Source organism: Callithrix jacchus, chromosome 15 (genome assembly GCF_049354715.1).
Source record: "Callithrix jacchus isolate 240 chromosome 15, calJac240_pri, whole genome shotgun sequence".
NCBI lineage: Eukaryota > Metazoa > Chordata > Mammalia > Primates > Cebidae > Callithrix > Callithrix jacchus.
This window is the reverse complement of record NC_133516.1, coordinates 64,647,474-64,669,479: the sequence shown is the minus strand read 5'-3', so window position 1 is coordinate 64,669,479 and position 22,006 is coordinate 64,647,474. Positions and strand designations below refer to the sequence as shown.

General features: G+C 35.4%; 1 protein-coding gene and 1 long non-coding RNA gene across 16 annotated transcripts in view; one reads left to right on the top strand and one right to left on the bottom strand.

The window, feature by feature from the left end:
- The window catches only part of LOC118147782 (uncharacterized), a 348,784-nt gene extending 336,177 nt beyond the window's left edge, over nt 1-12,607 (top strand). Inside the window, exon 4 of the long non-coding RNA XR_008476798.2 lies at nt 12,420-12,607. This is a non-coding gene — a long non-coding RNA (uncharacterized LOC118147782). The remainder of the gene's footprint in view (nt 1-12,419) is intronic.
- GRM7 (glutamate metabotropic receptor 7) overlaps nt 1-22,006 on the bottom strand; it is an 890,997-nt gene that overhangs the window by 121,593 nt on the left and 747,398 nt on the right. Inside the window, exon 9 of one of the 15 annotated variants that reach the window (XM_035274735.3) lies at nt 9,728-20,679. The exons of the other annotated variants lie outside the window; for them this stretch is intronic. Coding sequence (XP_035130626.1) covers nt 20,560-20,679 — 120 coding nt within the window. The 3' untranslated portion in view covers nt 9,728-20,559. Of the gene's footprint in view, nt 1-9,727; nt 20,680-22,006 lie in introns of those variants that run through there. 15 annotated transcript variants of the gene reach the window in all.

Sequence of the window (22,006 nt, the reverse complement as noted above, 5' to 3'; positions counted from 1 at the left end):
ATTCTACTTAAATTCCAGGTAAACAGTGGATGAATTTTTAGTATAAGTGTCCCCTCAATAGTGCATATTTTACACTAAAACATTATTCATGGTTTATTTGCTAAATCTGGCAATGCTGGAAGCAAAATTTTTGTTCAGATAATGTTTCTTTCAGTCCTGAAAAACTGTTAATGAGTGTTAATCATCTTTCTCATCTTCTACTTCTTCATACAACTAGTGAATAGTCAGCTCTCCCCAGAGGCCAAGCAAGTAAGCATGTGTATAGTTAGACTTGGATGAATAAAGTCTAAGGAGTGGTCAGGAATTTTGGTCTATTTTCAGTTCACAGGCTGTCACTTCTAAAATAAGGCAAAGGCAGAATTTTAAGAAAAACGTCATTGGCCTGCAGAAGTACATTGCCAAGATCTCTCTCACTCATCATGCACAATTAAGGACAGAGCCAATGAACATTGAAGAAGGTGAACTTAGAAGAGAAGGCACAAAATGTTGGGGACTGCTGACAAAACACAAAGCTTCGATAAGCCTTCTTTGTTCCATTTTTTTTTTTTTTACTGTAACTTCTGGGGTACATGTGCAGATCTTGCAGGATTGTTACATAGATATACACATGCCATGGTGGTTTGCTGCCTCCATCCTACCATCATCTACATTAGGTATTTCTCCTAACGTTATCCCTCCCCAATCTCCCCATGCCCTGCTATCCCTCCCCCAGGACCCACTTCCCAACAGATCCCAGTGTGTGATGTTCCCCTCCCTGTGTCCATGTGTTCTCATTTTTCAAAACCCACTTATGAGTGAGAACATGCAGTGCTTGGTTTTCTGTTCTTGTGTCAGCTTGTTCAGAATGATGTCCCTGTAACATGAATTCATCCTTTTTGATGGCTGCATAGTATTCCATGGTGTATATGTGCCACATTATTTTTTATCACTGATGGACATTTGGGTTGTTTCCAGTCTTTGCTATTGTAAACAGTACTGCAGTGAACATATGTGTGCATGTGTCTTTAAAATAGAATGATGTATAATCCTTTGGGTATATACCCAGTAATGGGATTGCTGGGTCAAATGGTATTTCTATTTTTAGATCCTTGAGGAATTGCCACACTGTCTTCCACAATGACTCAACTAATTTACTCTCCTACCAACAGTGTAAAAGCGTTCCTATTTCTCCACATCTTCAGTGTCTGTTGTCTCCTGATTTTTTAATGATTGCCATTCTAACTGGTGTGAGATGGTATCTCAGTGTGGTTTTGATTTGCATTTCTCTAATGACCAATGATGATGAGCATTTTTTCATATGTTTGGTGGTTGCATAAATGTCTTCGTTGGAAAAGTGTCTGTTCATATCCTTTACCCACTTTTTGATAGGGTTGATTTTTTTTTCTTGTAAATCTCTTTTAGTTCTTTGTAGATTCTGAATATTAGCCTGTTGTCAAATGAGTAGCTTATAAAAATTTTTCCCATTCTTTTGGTTGCCGGTTCACCCTAATGCAGTTTCTTTTGCTGTGCAGAAGCTCTTAAGTTTAATTAGATCTCATTAGTCTATTTTGGCTTTTGTTGCTATTGCTTTTGGTGTTTTAGTCATGAAGTTTTTGCCTGTGCCTATGTCCTGAATAGTACTGCTTGTTTTTGTCAGGTTTGTCAAAGATCAGATGGTTGTAGGTGTATGGCAATCCTTTTGAGGCCTCTGTTCTGTTCCATTGTTCTGTATCTCTGTTTTGGTACCAGTATCATGCTGTTTTTATTACTGTAGCCTTGTAGTATAGTTTAAAGTCAGGTAGTGTGATGCCTCCAGCTTTGTTCTTTTTGCTTAGGATTGTCTTGGCTCCAACTTCTTTATCAGTTACGCATTCCATTGGTGTCTTTAAATCTACCTTCAGTAAGCACCCCACACTGAAACTAGGCATAAGTAGGTATGTGTCCCACAGAGATAGATTTGCTTCCTGCAAGCTAGATCTCTTTATAATTCCATGTTCACTGCTCTTGCTCAGAAGACATGAGGAAAACAGGGCAGTTGACAATGATCCTTGCAGGGGTATACACTATACAGCTTTTGAAGTCATTTCCAAAGTTTGCATTTTGTTCAAAAAATTGACTGTTACATTATATAGTTTAGTAAATAGGCCTGGAATGTCTTGGTTTGGGCCTTGACTTAATCCTTTGAGACCAGTCATATCTTTCTATGCCAAGGTCGACCTTTTTCTGAAATCTACCCATTTCTCCCTACCTTGTAAGTGTACACAGTCTGACTTTGAGCCACTGTGCTGTCCAATTTAAATTTTTATTGACACCTGACATTTGAGTAACATCCCAATTTTTCAATTTCATCAGTTAGGGCCAATTTAGTCTTCACATTATGTTGATAACCTAAATTGTTGGCAGGAGCTGTGTCACCACTAGAGAGGAGAAACTTGTCTTCAAATTACATTTAATTACCTTCATTAAGCACTACAGCATTTCGTGACACATATTTGCAAAATGGGCTGAGTAAAATAAGCCTAGTTCATCTAATTTCCTGAACATCTAAGGCTCCTCCTTCTTCTCCTGTCCCATCTGTGTCTATCCTTGTCCTCTTTAGCATGATAGTCAAAGGAAAAGCCACCCACATCCCCTTCAGGGGAAGATACAACTATTTTCTAAAAATAAATTCTTTTTTTTAAATCTCTGAACCTCTGGTGATAAAGACTTTTACAATGCAGCACTCACTAAATATCTGCATTTTTCTAACAGACTAGCAGTTGGCACTTTCTACTTGCAGGTAAGTTCAACAGAATTGGACCTTCTAATGGCTTTTCTGTATTATCATCAGGAAGTTGTTGTTGGCACCTCCAGCCTACTGTAATTGTCACTCTTCCAGGTATGTTCTCCTAGAGGAGTGAGGAGATTGAGCAGTTGCTTGATAGCTTTTGGGAAAGAGATGTGCCTTTGTGTTGGCTAGCCATGCAGTGAATTTTAGGTTATGGTCAAAAGAGACTTTGCAAAAGAACATTCATCCAGACTCAGTTTAGTAAAGTCCACTATTAACTTGTGATAATTGTTTTCCTTAAAATCACAGATAGCAACAGGAAATAAACTACCATTAAACACAAATTAAAAAAAAACCCACCCCCAAATAAAAAAGAAAAAGTCCTATTTCTTTTTCCTAAACATTTTGAGAGTAGTCATGTTTTCTAAATGTTCCTTTACCGTTTAAGCTCATATTTTTGATTGCTAGAAATATTTTTGGCTAGACACAGTATTTTTCTTTTAACGAACACTTAATTGGTACTTGCCAAATACCATGCAAATCCAAAGGTAAAAGAACTCCCTAAATATTAACTCATTTAATGATCATACTAACCCTACCTAACATCATTTCTCCTTGTTACTAATGAAGAAACTGAAGCCTAGAATGATAAAGTGGTTTACTAAAACATACTCCCAGCTTCTTAATGCAAGAGGAGTTTTGGTTCTTAGCTCTAAATAAAATAAAATAAAATAAAATAAAATAAAATAAAGTAATGAAAGTAATAATTAATCAGCCAACAGTTATTATGCACTTGTTTGCCTGTCTCTTAGCTAAGCATTGTTTGCTCTTATCTTTAATAATTCTGTACTATAGGTATTTCTAACCATTGCCCCTCCAACTGTGTATGAAAACTCTAAGGGATAAGAGGGTTTAAAATATTTGTCCAGAGTCTGCATTTACATCCAGACACAGGAATTCAGCACTAGCACTTTTAATTGCAACATTTGAAGCCCCTTCCTCCACATTGTCCTGAGCTATTTATTAATGGATTGAAGTTGTTTTGACTGATTTAAAAACAAACCTTATTCTTTAATAAAGGGCTATATTTGGAATAGTTTGTCATAGAGACTTCCCCAAGTCCCCTCCAAATTCTTTCCTATGTCTGGTAAGATATTAAATGTCTTGATACTTGCACTGTTTTATCCATAAGGCCATACCAGCACTGTTCACTCTGTCTCAGAGTTTTGTTTCATTTATTTACTTACCTTACTGTATTTTTTTTGCCAACAATATTTTTATTCATTCTGTTGATCATTTGCTTTATGGCTTCTGGGTTATTATTTTTCTTAGAAAGTTATTCTGATTCCAGTGCTTCCCCAAATTTGTGTTATATTTATGTGATTTTCTCTTTACTTTTAGCTAATTTATCTAGCTATAGTTTCCATTTTCTGCAAGACATGAAGTATGGGTTGAAATTTTTTTCCCTTCCTTAATGGCTATCTAGCACACTCAACATTATGCATGAAGAAAAACATCTTATCTTTATGATTTGCAAAGACACTTTTATTATGAACCAGACTTTCTCATTTGCATGAGTCTGTTTCTATACCCAATATTATGCCTGGTGTTCCATTATTGGAAGGCTAAAGTTGGGGGTGGTTAATTATAGCCTAATGCTCAAGGTCATCTCCAAGGTCTGATTTTTTTATACACACAAAAATTTGCAACTTCCGGCATAAACAGGTTAAGTCATTAATCCATCTTTAAACCAACATTGCTAGCATTCTAATTATGCTAGCTTTGATCTATCTTCACATGTAATTCAATAAGTCACTAACATTTTTTCAACTTTATCTTTAAAATTTATTTATATATATTTTTCCAGGTAGCTGTATTTTCTTAACATATACTTTAAATTCTCAGGCACATGGGCAGAACATGCAAGTTTTTTACATAAGCATACATGTGCCGTGGTGGTTTGCTCCACATTAGGTATTTCTCCTAATACTATCCCTCCTCCAGCCCCAACAGAGCCCCCGTGTGTGGTGTTCTCCTCCCTGTGCCTATGTGTTCTCACTGTTCAACACCCACTTATGAGTGAGAACATGTGGTATTTGGTTTTTTGTTCTCGTGTCAGTTTGCTGAGAATGATGGTTTCCAGTTTTATCCATGTCCCTGCAAAGGACATGAATTCATTTTCTCAATGGCTGCATAGTATTCCATGGTGTATATGTGCCACATTTTCTTGATCCAGTCTATTATTGATGGACATTTGGGTTGTTTCCCAGTCTTTGCTGTTGTGAACAGTGCCACAATAAACATACGTGTGCATGCATCTTTATAATAGAATGATTTATAATCCTTTGGGTATATACCCAGTAATGGGATTGCTGGGTCAAATGCTATTTCTAGATCTTTGAGGAATCACCACACTGTCTTCTGGATATTAGCCCTTTGTCTGATGGGTCGATTGCAAATATTTTTCCCATTCTATTGGTTGCCAGTTCACTTTAATGATAGTTTCTTTTGCTGTGCAGAAGCTCTTAAATTTAATTAGATCCTATTTTGGCTTTTGTTGCCATTGCTTTTTATGTTTTAGTTATGGATTCATTTTCTATGCCTATGTCCTGACTGATATTGCCTAAATTTTCGTCTAGGGTTTTCACGGTGTTAGGTCTTATGTTTAAATCTTTAATACATCTAGAATTAATTTTTGTTCAAGGTGTAAGGAAGGGATCCAGTTTCAGCTTTCTACACATGGCTGGCTAATTTTCCCAACACCATTTATTAAATAGGGTATCCTTTCCCCATTGCTTGCTGTCAGGTTTGTCAAAGATCAGATGGTTGTAGATGTGTGTCATTATTTCTCAGGGCTCTGTTCTGTTCCATTTGTATAGGTATTTATTATTATTTGTTTTCTTTTTACCAATTAACTTCAGAATTAGTTTAATTTCATTACAATTCCTAGCTGAATTACATTGAATCTATATATTAATTTAGAACTAACGATCTTTTTATCCAGAAAGCCTAAGTTTCAAATATTAAAGATTTTCTGGTTTTTCATCCTGAACTCATTATTTATCCCAGTAAAATTGAAGTAAACCTATTAACTAAGTTAGTGTTTCTTTTAATTAGTAATTTTAGGATTTTTCATTGTTGTGATCATAAGATTTCTGAAGCCCTTTTATATGTCTTACCTACTTTTTAAGAAGTTTATTATAAATCCAAAGAAAAGATCAGCTATAAATAGTTGATTGTTTTAAAAAAGCAAAACATACAGAAAAGAACTGTATGATTCCCTAGTGAATGAATGAACACTTGAGGATTATAGCAGGAAAGCTCAGTGTGTCTGGAGTCGAAAGATAGCTGCATGGATGATGAGGAAATTAGCTGCTTCCTGATGAACCTATGGAAAGTTTTGAGCAGTGAGTGAAACTATTTACATATTAGTTGGACCAGACACAACATGCATTCCAGATGATCATTCTGAGATTCAGTATTTCACAAAGAAGAGGTCTATGTTAGGTGTAGGAAGCACATGAAATGGATTTATGCACTCAAAATTATTCTAAGTGGTAAAAAAAAAAAAAAACTTAATTGGAGGGGTAGAAGGGTGCACTAATGTTTAAAGAATTGTATAGTTTTCATTTAAGAAGTTTCAAAAATGTGTGCAAAATGGTGCCGGCACTAGTCTTTTAGCATGAGACATTGTTTTGTCTACTTAGAAAGTAAAATTGCTTTTTCATTTGACCTTCAAATAGAATAATTTCTAAATGGAGCATTATTGAAAATTGCATTTCAGGACACTTCTCATAATAGCATACTATCTACTAAGATCAACCTTTCTACTGGAGGGCAACTAGAAACCTGAACAAAATTAAATATATATCACTATCTACTTATATATCTATATGTACTTATCTATACTTAGATAATGTATACATGTGTTTAGATATGTAATATTTATAAATAGTTATATATAGTTATAACTGTATATAGAATTATAACTGTATAAATCACTATGTAGCTACATATAACACTATAGTAACTATATATAGTTACATATAAGTATATAAATATATGAATATATATAATATATATTTAATATATATCATATAATTTATAGTTTATAATGTATATATATTACATACATGATATATATCATATATATATTTAATATGGTTGTAGATGTGTGTCATTATTTCTGAGGGCTCTGTTCTGGTCCATTCGTATAGGTATTTATTTGTTTTCTTTTTATCAATTAATTTCAGAATTAGTTTAATTCCATTACAATTCTTAGCAGAATTACATTGAATCTATGTATTAATTTAGAATTATTTATATAATGTATATAATATATAATATACAAATTATAAATACATATAATTATATATTTATACTATATTCATATATTTTATATATACACACAAACATGTATATATATCAATTTATGTTTAGTTTTTACATGAGTGCTTATTTATCAGCACAAATTATTTCTACAGTTAAATAATATAATAAAATATACTTATTCTTTAAACTACTTCCACATATTTTCAGCCAAAATCTAAAATAACAGTTATAATCTCTGGCTCCCAATAATTATTACTAATTCTAAGAAATGATGTATACTTATATATACCTAAGTTATGTATAACTTATATGTAAGTTATATATACTTATAAGTATATATATGTTATATATAAGTTATATATAACATATAACTATAGTTTTATACATATACTTATATATAACTATATAAGTACACTTATATAAACATATATATAAGTACACATATATATAGTTCTATATACTTATATATACTTATATGTAATATATATGGTATATGCATGCATACACACATAAAACGTTCTAAAGGCATTGAAGTGTTAACAAGACAGAAAGGAATCACAGGGAAAAGATCCCAAGCTAGAAAAAAAAAATCAGAGAGAGGGAAGCTTGGTATTTTGAGTAGTGCCTCCTCTCCTTTTTATTTTGTTTTTCCCTAAGAGCCATCTGCTTATTCTGGAAAACCTTGTAAAATTTAGGCTTTGGTTTAAGACCTCAAAGGGCCATAAGCTAGGAAGACTACATAGAAAAATATCCACCTTCATAAAAACTAGCCTTACTCAGAAGCAGAAATCAGTCTTCTATAGGAAAAATATTATCTACTACCTCAAATTATCCATATAACCTATGTTATACAGTATTCAGCAGGTATTCAAGATTATGTGATTAAAAAGAAATGGCAACAAATTCAGAATTTAGTGTAAAGATTCTAATGGCAGAGTAAAACAGAGCTCAAGAGAAAAATGAGCAAAACCAGAAATCTGTGAAACTGTAAGGGATAAATAAGTAAGGCATTTTAATTTACCTAAACTTAAGAGTCCCAGTAGAAACTGAGAGTGGGAATGGAGATAGATAATGGCTGAGAATAACCAAACCTAATAAGCAATGATGAAAGACAGTGACACACAGATTTAAAAAGCATTACAAACTGTAAGGGAGGAAGGATACACACATATTCATGCATATGTACATATATACACATGCATACATATAAAATAGATGAAATTTTAAAAACAGGCAAATAAAAAAAGACATATTACTTTCAAGAAAGAAATTGACTGACTTCTCAGTACAAACAATGTAGTCAAAGACCCCAAGATGCCACCTTTAAAGTGTAACTAAATTTCCAAATAAACACTGCCCAAAGGGTATGATGCAGATAGAATGAAAACTGAATTCGGATCACAGCTCAGAGATTCAAGAAGAAATGGAGAGTCAGAAAGAATAAATAGGTGGGTTAATACAAAGGAATCTATTTTGCAATGATACTGACTTTGGGGTTTAAAGTGTATGGCACAATGACATACAAATAAGGAGGGGGGTCGACTAAATTATTCTTCCAAAATGCTAGCATTATCAGAAAATGGATGAAAGTAATTATTTTTATTAGAATTCAAGAATTCTTGAAAATTATAATTTTCCGAGTAACTAACAAGTGTGTCTAACAAGTTAATGTAGAAGAGAAAAATGAACAGATGATATATTTGTTGAATGTTTCTATCTTGCTTTCTGTTGGATTGATCAAGAATAATAAACTGAAAATCAAAGTAAAATATTAAGTTTTCTGGCTAGACTATAATAAAACCCAACTATGTTTTAAGCATAAGAACATAGTTGAAAAGAAAGCACTAGAAAAAGATATTATTCTTGAACTTGGCCATTTCCTATAAATCCATTTGTGGAATGGGCCATGATGGAAGATTCTGGGTTCTTCCTTGCCAGTGCATTCTTCTCCAAACTACTGAGGGATGGTGACTGGATGTGGGGGGAAAGGGCACATCTGTGATATTAGCAATGTGCTATTTATTTGGAGACAGAGTCTCCCTCTGTCACCCAAGCTAGAGTGTAGTGGCATAATCTCTGCTCACTGCAACCTCTGCCTCCCAGATTCAAACAATTCTCTAGCCGCAGCCTCCTAAGTATCTGGGATTACAGGTATATACCACCGTGCTTGGCTAATTTTCATATTTTCTAGCAGAGAAGGGGTTTCACCATGTTGGTCAGGCTAGTCTTGAACTCCTGACCTCAGGTGATCAGCCCACCTTGGCCTCCTAAAGTACTAGCATTATTACCACTGTGCCCAGTTGACATTTTTATTTTTAAAAAAGCCAATGACTGCCTGTATGGTTGAGTCGATTTTATACAAGTTAAACAACAGTGGTATCAAAACTTGTTCGAAAAGTATTTTCCCAGAGAGTTTCCCTATACCAGGACTTAAAAGACAGTATATATATCAGTCAAAATGCTGCAACATGAGGTCTTCATGTCAGAAACTGGGACTTAGTATCTTCAGAAATAGTTCAGAAAATGCTATCCTAAGATGCTCATCTGAAAGGGGCCTTGGAGAGGGAATTAAGGCCCAGATCATCTAACTTCCCCAGGAAGGCGTCATATATGTTCAGGAGAATGTCCAGAGATGTCCTTAAAGCAAAATGTAAACATTCTGAAACTTCCAGGGGAAAACAACTCTATACATTGGGGAGATGTGATCATTTTCTTCTCCACTTCCCTGCCCTGGGAGAAGTGGTGCTTTATGTTTATTTTCTGAGTGTCAGGGATGAATAATGCCACATATTTGGAGTGTTCATCAAAAGCCCAGCCACCATCTGGGCTAGAATCTAGCTGCCTTTACAAATGCTTTGTCAGCTATAATTGAATCTTGTTGAAATATGCATGACATATGTACATTAGGGCTGGAAATTTGAATGCATAGACTCAATCCTATCTAGCAGTTTGAGAACAGCAATGGAGAGAAATCTCTTATTGATAAACCAAATACTTTTACTATTTATATGTTTATTATCTAAGCAAACCTTACTAAACTGGTAGCCACTGACCGTAAATTCATGTCCATGGAGACTAAGTGAAACAAGTAGAATTTAAGTTGGCTTATGAAAAGTGTTTCCCAGGAAAACTCAAAGGGTAAAAATATGTTCGGAGATAGTTTTTAATGTCTTTACATAACATAAATATGTTAAAAAAAGACTTAGAAATGTTATATATTCATATTGCTGATACTTATTTGTTTACATTATTTGCTCATTAAAGCAGTTTATTAGTTTACTCTGTAAGAGTAATTGGTTCAAGTTACTCTGCAGAATTGAAAGAAATGAAATCCTGCTTCTTTAAAGATAAGCAATGGATCTTTCACTGAATCTAATTTGTCCCCTTTACAAATTAATTCAAATCCATGCTGTTTTACTGAAGCTGTCTTCAAGAATTCTTCCTTGGTGCCCAAATTACTTTTTCTTCTCTAAATCTAATTCTTCTCTGATATTAACAAATCTGGATGGCCATTTCCCAAATATTTACGTTATCCTTCCAAAATCCCTTCTACCCTTCATGCTAATTCTTCCCTCTGATGCCACATGGAGAAGTCTGAGCCTTAACGTCATGCCATCCCACTGTTTGTTTGAAGGCAGCTATTATGTCTTTTCAGCTTCCTTACCTTCTCCGAGTGAAGTATGTCCCATTTCCTCCATGAGTTAGAGGTTACTATTTTCCTGATCCTCCTGAACATGGCTGTGCACTATAAATCCAGATGTACGCTTATGCCATTTGTTCCTAGCATGTTCAGCTCAGAGTTTCTTCCTCAAAGGCAGGGACTCATCTTTGACTTCTACACAACTTAGTCCAGGGCCTGGCATAGGAAATGCATGTTGTCCAGTGGTTTTAGGCACTTTATGATATATCAATTTAATTCTGAAAATAAACTGCCGGAAGTAGTTACTACTGTTGTCATACCTATCTTATAGATGAGACACAGAAAGGTTAAAGAAACCTAGGGGCACATAACCCCATAGTGACAAGCTGATATTGTTGCCTTTGGAATCTGGCTCTGGCATCCATGCTCCTAACTGCTGGGCTACTTTCTAGCCATTCTACCATGCTGTATTATTAATACCATGACAACAGAATTACTACTCAAGACTTCAGAAGGGTGTGAGAAGGCATCTAGTAAAACCATAAAAATAGATGAGATGTCTGAGAGGACAGAGGACCTCAAGATAACAAAAGTCAGGACCAAAATTCTGGGCTATTGGTTTTAGGACCATAGCTTTTCCAATAATACTCTTCATGAGAATTGTGAATTTTTACAGAGTGGTTCATAGATTCTTAAAAACATGTATGATTTTGTATTCTCATGCTATAAATTGACTTCAGTGTTTCACATCTCTTGATTTCTTCAGATTTTGCTCTGCAATATGAAGCTGTGCATTTCAACCTTTAATGGGCATACATATATCACCTGGGGAATCTTGCTAATACACAGATTATGATCTGGTAGTTCTGGTTAGGGCTTGAGAGTCTGCATGTTTACAATGCTCTCAGTTGATGCTAATGCTTTCAATCCATGGGGCAACTTTTATGAGGAAGAACAGAGCTATTCTAGTTGGGCTCCAGTTTCCTTATCCAGTTATTGGGAAGCTTGACCTCAATAATCACAAAGGCCCCTTTCAGCTCTAGTAAGTCTATGCCAATTGTCCCCATTTCTCTCTGGTCTCTGTCATCTATATCTTCTTGGTTGATTACTAGGCACAACGATGATAGGTGGGAACAGTGGATACACGGAGAACAGAGGGATGGCAGATACCTTGGAGGAAGCACTTGATCCAAGGTCATTGTTTGTTTCATAAGGAGTCTTCTGCAGCCCCATGTTTTTTTCCCTATATTCCTTCTCACTACACATAGTTTATTCCTCTACCAAATTATAGGCCCCTTGATTTAATAAGGCAACAGTTTGATATAATGATTATTGGCACTCACTATTGCCCAGGCATTATTCCAGGGCATTTAGGGGTATGGATTCCTCAAATCTATTACAGTAATCCAAGAAGATAAGTACTATTAGCATCTCCCCTTAACAGGTGAGGAATATGAAGCTCAGCAAACTTAACTAATGTGCACAAGATTTGAACTCATCAACATTAGAATTAAATTGGGTGTGATCCATGAGGTAAGACACAAGGCCTTTCTACATATTCTCTAGCATCACTTTGCATATAAATACTATTTACATATTTAAGGACAGACAGAATACCATTGGCTCAGCTATGCCTAGAGAACCAAAAAAAATTATTATACATTAACTATCTTTTTGTGGTTATTTGTTCTTATTTTTCAGCTGGTCAGCTCAGGATGGCCAAAGTAATGTTTGAGCCAGCCATATCCGGGTGGCTGTAACTTTTCACTCCAATGCAGTGTGATGACTATAGGGAAACCTGAAAAGAATATCTTTCACCTCTAAGAACATCTGGCCTGGGAGATAATCAGGAGGCCATGGAAGCCTAAAATCTGGAAATAATGTCCGGAATCATGAACATAAGAAACAAAATCATGAGATGCTTCTTTTGGATATACCTCACACCTAATCCATTTTGCAATAGCTGATGTTTGTCCTGGTGTGGTTAGGTGAGTTATCCATGGAAAACTAAAATTTCCCTCCAATTACATAGTAGGTCATTTAATTCTAAGTAGTGAATTCAGGGCCATAACTATATATTTTAATAGAAATGAGAACATAAATGAAAATACCTTATGATACTGCAGCAATGAAAAAATCCTATCTGATTGTTTCATCAACAGAGTAAATACTTTGTTTAACTAGACTGGAACCAATGACAACAAACAGAGCTTCTGGCAATGCTTGGTAATGAGCTATCATGTTAACTGGTGTTGGGGGGGTCCAATTAATTTAAAAAGCATCTCTATTATGGCCAATTCTTTAAAGAAATGATTCTAAGAGATAACTGCCATCACTAGGGAGTAAAGTCCCACACTGCTTTAGACTTAAATTTTAAGCACCTTTTAGTCCTAGACAGTTAACCAGGAATCCTTCCAAGTGCCTTACCTTCAATAGACAGATGCTCAAAAGTACTTGTTGAATGACACGCTCTTTCCAAAATGGAAGAAAGAAAATTGAAACATAAACAAATATCAAGCATACGAAGGCACTCAGGTCTATTTAAGTAAAACCACGCCAACCAAGAACCAGCATCAAAAGCTTGGGCATCTATTTGTCATAAATACCCAGCTATGAATTGGATGGCTACATCCAGAACTTAATTCTTTCCGGTGTCACTCCATGATCATACTATATTTCTAGTCCTGTATGCTTTTATTCTCTAGGCAATTTCATCCATTGGCCCCTCTCCTCAAAAGCTGAGCATCTCCTTCCCTGCTTTGATTCACTGTGTTTATGCTTCACAGAACAGAATTTTTTCCACCAGCTTCTAACCCCACCTACCCACACCTATGCCTGCTCTGTTTTTCCTTCTGCTAATGTGAAGGAGCTGCTCATGTTCAGTTCCATAAGCTCTTCAAGTTCCACTTGTGGTCTAGAGCTTCTCTACTGTGCCTTATTCAAGAATATCATTCCAGCAATCCCCAAGTCCACCCTGAAGCAACATTTCTTCCTCTCTACTGGATTATCCCCATCTATATACTAATGATGTGCTGTTATTTCTCCCAGCATTAAATTGCATTTATGGACCCCACTTTTCGCATGATCTAAAATATGACTTCCCTGCTTCTCTATAGTTTTGGATGTCTACATCATTTCTAAGAACAGTGAATTATTAACTTCTTTTGTTCCACATTTAGAGGCTCTATCTTTGGTCCCTGTAAATAAATGTGTTCTTTCTTGCCACTTTGAGTTGTATGAGGGATGCATATAGCAGTAGAAAGTTAAGTGTATAAAATGCTACAGTAACCAAATACTGATACTGGTACAAAACAAGTAGGTAGACCAATGAAACAGAATAGAAAGCCCAGAAATAAGGCTGCAACTGTATGACCATCTAATATTTGACAAAACTGACAAAAACAAGGAATGGGGAAAAGATGCCATATGCAGAAGATTGAAGCTGGACCCCTTCCTTACATTATATACAAAAATCAACTCAAGATGGATTAATGACTTCAATGTAAAATCTCAAAATATATAATCAATAAATAAAACCCTGTAAGACAACCTAGGCAATGCCATCCTGGACTTAGGAACTGGCAAAGATTTCATGATGAAGACACTATAGGCAATCAGAACAAAAGCAAAAACGGACAACTGGGTTCTTATTAAACTTAAAAGCTTCTGCACAGTAAAATAAACTATCAACAGAGTAAACAGAAAACCTACAAAATGAATGAAAATATTTACAAACTAAGCATCTGACAAAAGTGTAATATCCAGCTCCTATAAGAAACTAAATTTACAAGAGAAAAACAATCCCAATACAAAGTAGGCAAAGGGGCCAGTTGCAGTGGCTCATCCCTTTAATCTCAGCACTTTGGGAAGGTAAGACGGGTAGATCACCTGAGGTTGGGAGTTTGACACCAGCCTGACCAACATGGAGAAACCCTGTCTCTACTAAAAATACAAAAATAGCCGGTGGCACATGCCTGTAATCCCAGCTACTCAGGCGGCTGAGGCAGGAGAATCACCTGAACCCAGGAGGCAGACGTTGTGGTGAGCTGAGATTGCGCCATTGCATTCCAACCTGGGCAACAAGAGCAAAACTGCATCTCAAAAAAAAAAAAAAAAAAAAGAAATGGGTAAAGGACAAGGACAGACACTTCTCAAAAGAAGACCTAAAAACAACCAACAAGTATATGATAAAAAAACTCAATATCACTGATTGTTGGAGAAATGCAAATCAAAACCTCAATGAGATATCATCTCACACCAGTCAGAATGGCTATTATTAAAAAGTCAAAAAATAACAGATGCTGGCAAGGTTGCAGAAAAAAGGGAATCCTTATACACCGTTGGTGGGAGTGTAAATCAGTTTGCTTTTGTGGAAAGGGATTCCTCAAGAAGCTAAAAGCAGATTTACTATTTGACCTAGCAATCCTATTACTGGGCATATACATGGAGGAATATAAATCATTTTACCATAAAGACACATGCACATGAACATTCATTGCAGCACTATTCATAAAAGCAAACACATGGAATCAACCTAAATGCCCGTCTGTGACAGAGTGGATAAAGAAAACGTGGTACATACACATCATAGAATACTATGCAACCATAAAACGAATGAGATCATATTTTTAGCCAGAACATGGATAGAGCTGGAGGCTATTATCCTTAGCAAACTAATGCAGAAACAGAAAACAAAATATTGTGTGTTCTCACTTTTAAGTGGAAGCGAAATAAGAAGAACTTATGAACACAAAAAGGAAACAACAGACACTGGGGTCTACTTGGGAGGGTGACAGGAGAGAGAGGAACAGAAAAAGTAACTACTGGGTACTAAGCTTATTTCCTGAGCAATGAAATAAAATGTACAGCAAACCCCTATGATAACTTGTTTATGTAAAAAAAAAAAGAAAGCTTCACATATACCCCTAAACCTAAAAGAAAAGTTAAGTGCTCATAAGCTCTGTGAGTCTACTGAAATGATCATGCATGAGAGGCCATCCTCAATCAGTCACCCCTCAATTTTCTCTGTGCAGCAGTGGCTATTTACTTTGGATACAAGATAAAATTTATGTAAGTGGTTGAGACTAGTCTTCGGAACACAAGTTTCACACACAAAAAAATAATGAAACTATAAATATTTGTGTTTTTTCCAAGGCAAAGAGTAGTTTTGTCCTAAGATAACATTAATCAGTATTTTTTTTTTGCTTCTGTTTTGTTTTGGTCTTCTTAACACTCTTAAACCACTTTATACTTTTCACATACCTTACTCTCAAAACTTGTTGAAGACTCCAAAGAGGTTTTACTTCTATGTTGTAAATATCAGTACTCACTGTTGGAAACTGAAACAGAACCACTATTACAATGCTTTTATAATGACGCAAGGGAAGGTAGCAAAGATAAAAGCATTGCATATTAATAACATCTCGGTAATAGGATAAAGTTAGTTCTGGTCTCATGGACCTCCTGAGATCTGTCCTAAAATCAAATGTCAGTTTGTTCCAGAATATGAAAGAGAGGAACCACAGATACAATTGGAAAGTAGAACTTATTTCCCTTGGATTTTATAATACCTGAATCTGGAAATCTATAAAACCTGTTAAAATCTGAGCAAAGCTATCTCAATTTTGATGAGTTTATTTTCTTTGTTTAGTAATACTTCATGTGCAATATAAAGTGTTAACATTTTTGTTGTGTGTAATCTGTCTAGATAATGAAGATTCTGTTCTCAGCAGAGTGATTTCTGTGCTTTACCTTGACATCATTATGCCCTTGATTATTAAGAAAACAAGGCCTGATCAAGTGGTTCATGCCTGTAATCCCAGCACTTTAGGAGGCCAAGGCTAGTGGATCACCCAGGTGATCCCAGCTACACAGGAGGCTGAGGCAGGAGAATCGCTTGAACTCAGGAGACAGAGGTTGCAGTGAACTGAGATTGCACCACTGCACTCCAGCCTGGGTGAGAAGGTGAGACCTTGTCCCCCCAAAAAGAAAAACAAAATAAGGAAACATTCCTCAGTTATGAAACAGTTAAGGTTTTCTATAATTGTATGATTTTCTATGCTTACTTGTGTGTTTTACTGTCATACTTAACTGTCCAAATCACCCACCTCTGATTTTTTCCTTAATTTTGCCTTCCTCCAATCAGATTTTTAATGTATATTTTTTTTAAAAAAAGGTATCAGGACATCTTTTACATATAAAACTATCTTTGAAATTTCTTAGAGGTTTCCTAGAAAATCAGAGATTTGTTCTTTAGTCTTTTTTTAAAAAGGAGCTAGAAGTAATCTGCTTCATTTTCTCTATTACTTCTATGAGTTGTATGGTAAAAGTCAAATTAGAAGAGTTGCTCTGCCTTCCCTAGATAAAATTTACATAGAATATTATTAATGTAAATATTCAGAAATTATATTCCTTACAGGAAGTTCTAAGAGATCTGTCACTGTCTTCGCTGTGCGTGATGTGTTTTTATTTGTCGAAGTCTTGGTTATGCTTTCTCTGATGACTGAGACAACAACAGTATAGCTCAGCCACCAGTCAACATGGACCATCGCCAGTTTCTATAAAGTTTTATTGGAACACAGGAAAGCCCATAGATTTGCATATTATCTATGGCTGCTTTCACACTACAACAGCAAAGTTCAGTAGCTGTGATGGAGATGTTATACCTCATAAGCCTAAAACATTTACAAATTGGCCTTTTACAGAAACATTTTGCTGATGTCTCATACAGTGCTATATACATAGTTTTAGTTATTATTAAAATGCTTACTTGGCCACAACCTTACTTTTTAAATTTAAGGCTAGCATGTTTTAGGCCAATAGACTTCAACTGGGGAGGCACATCAATGTTACCCATGGAGTTTTATAAAATTGCAGTTATCTAGAATCTACTGCAGACTTATGTAATTTCTTTACTTGACATTCTTGCTATATTCTTGGTATGGTAGGTATATTATGTCTCAGGATTATTATATGCTATATATAAGATTTTTCTCTGCTGTGAAAATTATGTTCATTATTTATATAAATCATATATAGCATTCCCTGTCTTCTTTGAAAATAGCCTTAATTGTTATTCTTAGAGACATTTTATGATTGCCTTTATCTTGTTTTGCATTCCACAGAAACAACCAGATTTCCTTGTCAACCCTATTACTGTTGATACGAACTCTCATTAGACCTTCCACATTTGCAAATTGCCAATAATAAAATAACCACAGCCTTTTTGGGTATCTGTCATCTACAGGTAGCTTTTGTTTTTCTGTGACTCTTCCCTGAAAGCTCAGCAATCAGCTCTCAGGGCCCTGAGGCAAAGGATTGAATCAGACTTGGCATCATTTGGGCAATTTTTCAGACTATACCAAATTTTCAGATTGCTTTTTAATCAAAAGTATGCTCCATGATACTGCTACCCAAAAGGCCAGTGGAGCAAGAATTAATTACCGAGGACTGAATGAACTAATGAAAGAAATGTTATTGCATTATTTGTTTGCAATATTGTTGATGTTAGCCTAATATCCTGTTTTGATTAGATAAGGAAGCACTTCTCTATTTTCTTAAGCTTCTGATAACTCATAACAATTTGGTAGGCTCTGTTTTTGTAAATTGAAACGAAACATTTGCAAAGGATGTCTTATTTCTACTTTTTCAGGACTCTCCTACCTTCAATTCAGAAAGTTTTATTGAAGGTATGTTTTACTTTACATGACGATGTATTTATTTGCATGGCTTCAATGAATCTGTCTTCCTTTTCTACCAGAACATAATATGAAATATTGGTGTGCCTCCAAAGCCTTGCTGGTATATCATATTTGAGAACGATGTTCTTTTATCAGATATACTAAGCCACATGTAAGGAAGTAAGATGGACTTTTAGGAAGCCTTTGCAAGAAAACTGAGTGTCTGGTTTTACAGGGTCTGAGCATTATGGGTAATGAATGTCATTTTCTAGCAGACCAAGAGTGTTGAGGTAATTTGGGAACCTTGAGAAGGGAGAAACTTGCCCAAATTCATAGATAATGTCAGGGAAAACATAGAATTTCTTGGGCTTTGCCTCCTGGCCTTTGGATAGCATATGACAGAGCCTTTAAAAATCCAGTCTGAGAATCCTCATGAAAACTTCCAGCAAAGCAAACTTAAGCTATCCTGTGTAGTAAATGAGTCCTTCTTCCACCTATATAGATAAATTAGGTAGGCCTGAGACCAGTCTTATTTTATGACCACAAGTAACCTTTTTTTTTAAAAAAAAGATTATTTTTGTTTCAAAGGAGGAAGACTGTACAAAACTGGTAATAAGCAAACTAATGAGTGGTATTTCCAATGGAAAGTTAGGTTTTTTTTTTTTTTTTTTTTTTAGAACAAACCCTTCTAAGTTATCTAATCTGTCCTCTTTCATTACCTTTGAACAATTTTATGACTCTGTAACTTGTAACTAATTTACAGTATTGTCTATAGACAAACAGATAAAATTCTGCCAATATATTTACAACATCCAGTTGACTTCTCTGTCCCCATCCCAAGGCAAAAGCCAATTTTGTGTGTACTTACACATTTGTTTCAATGTTCTGTATTCCATGTAAATGTGTGCTGCTTTTACTTCTCCTTTGAATTGATTGTAACATCTTCCTTGTTTTTCTCATTAAAAATTAGTTATATAATAAAATGTTAAACATATATTAACATTTTTTAAAAATTGCCTCCAAAGTTTCTTTTCAAATTATCAAATTAACTTGAAACCCACCTCCCAATATAATTGAAATCTATGACAAATACAGTAGTAGGAGGGGAAAAAAAAAAACACAAAAATCCTAACATTCCAGATGTTAGGAGAAAATAAACCACAGAAGTCATACAGTGTATTTGAGGGTGATACTGTTAGAGAGACAAATGTAAGTCCCCAACTCTGCAAGCTGCTGTTCTGGAAATTTAACTTGCTTGTACAGTTTTTCCCTGGGATGTAACAAAACCTGGAACAATAACCCTTGGAAATTCTCAGTGCTACTTATGGCCTATCAAGGGTCTTGATCTCTGTGATATATGTCATAAAACAGTAGAAATTTGGGGTCTGTGGGTACTAAGACAACAGCAACAACAATTTTCAATAAGTGACATAATATACCAACTAGTGATAACCTTCCTCCCCTTAGGTTACAAAAGACATCATCAGGCATATGAGTTTGAGTGCTTATTTGACAGACTGAGTTTTTTTTCTTCATTAAATGAGTAAAAGTTTATACTTTACCATGTGTGCCCAGTTCTTTAAGAAAGAAATCTAAGCTCACTGTATCAACTGAAAATAGACAAGTGTGATTGAAGGTCATCTATCTGGCATTAGAGCAAAATTCAATGGTGGTTGCGCTAACTGGGCAGAATTTATTTATTAAGTACAGTCTGCATTACACATTTGTAGGAAATCAGAGGCCTGTGATTTTCTTTACCATTTCTCCAAATACAATGCGTTCATAAAATATCCCTCATTCTGTCAGTAGATGCTTTGCCAACCAGAATAACACGCAACTTCTAAAAGCTTAACTTATGAACTCATACCTCATATACCAGAAGGCCTTTGGAAATAGTACAAATGGCTAAAATAATTACTAATCTGTGGTAGTGATGGCAGAATCTCCTGATTTTAATACGAGACACATCAAAGCACAAAACTTTCAAACTTCAAAGAATTCCTCATTGACTACCAGCCTACCTTAAAGAATTCTAACTTCTAAAAAAGTAATTTCTTCTGAAATAACTATATTATGAAACAGTAACAGGCAAATTACCTACAATTATATCTTCATAAAGATTTCTATTCTGAGGACTACATTTTCTGGAAGTCAATGGAAGGCTAATTATGCCCAAGTAGTCCCTCATGCTGAAAGCCTGGGTGCAGGGGAGAGCACAGAAGAGATGTGGATTGTTTCCTCTGTGAAATGGTATCTCTCCTTTTAGTGGTAGACGTACGTATCTGTAAGCAATTACAGAGAGAAGCATCGTGACTTTCAGTTCTCTCATATCTGTAGATGATAATCAGAGAGATGGATACTAAATTAATATGAAGAATAAAACATGAGAAAACAGAAAAGAGCTGTGTTAAATTTTGGCGTTCATTCTACAGCCTTTATTTCACAGGCTGTAGAACCTGATTCACAGTGTCACCTGACTAGGGGGAGGGATGGGGAAGCTTTCTTCAGAAGAATGGGATGCCTCTACTTTACTTTTCTCTTCAATGTGCAATTCCATTCTAAGGGCATCGAAGTCAGGGCTGCTCATAGGCATTATCCCTTTATTTACATGCTCTCCTTTTATCCTGTTTCCCAAAAATAAATGTTTAACAAACAGAATGACTGTTTTTTTTTTCATGTATACATCTATAGCACCAGAGGACTGCTAATAGATGTCCTCTGGTGAGACTTCCTGAAAAGTTCTGTGCCATTTACTCTGCTGGTCTTCCTCCTAGTATTTCTCCCTTCCTCCTTTTCAGCATGGCTTACCGTTTATTATTATTCTCCTTGGCTGCAGAGACGGACACTGATTAGTCCTATCCAATGAACACATGGCATTACCTTGGCAACTAATATTGGTCAAGGAATGACATTTATTCTAATTTGTCTCAAGGAAGCTGATGGGAAAATTTATTTCCCCATGCTTGAAAGTTAGGGTCTCTCTTTCCTACCAGACAGAAATGAAGAGGTACATGGCTTCAGTTGCTCCTGCAGCATATTTTAAGCATGAATTCTTGAAGACTCCTGGAGATACTGACCACATAGAATCTAAAACCTGACGTCCTATACATGAGAACACACACATCTCCTTGGTATTTGAGCCATCTTGAGCCACGTTTTTGTTCTTTGCAACCCAGAGCACTTTAAATAGATACAAAATTTGGTGTACCTTTTCTTCTAAGAACTAAGCCTCAGAAGGTTAAATCAAGTAACTAGATCTCTGAAGGGTTATCTATTCTGTTTATTCACTGCCTGAAGTCTACCAAGAACCTTGATGAACAGCCAGATAGAACCCCTGCCTTTCTCACTTATGGTCTAATGTAGAGGTTCTTCGTGCCAAAGACTTCTTTGGAAATCTGGTGAAACCTGTGCACCCCATTCTTTGAATGCCTTTAGGTGCATAAGACAAAATGTACAGCATTACAAAGGAAGTCAGAAGTCAGACATGTTGAAAGACTAATCAAAATGCTTTAAGAATTGTGAGACTGTTATATATATATGCTTCTCTATTAATGCCTTAAATAACAAGATCAAGGCATCAGGTTTAATAACCAGAATAATTGTAATGAT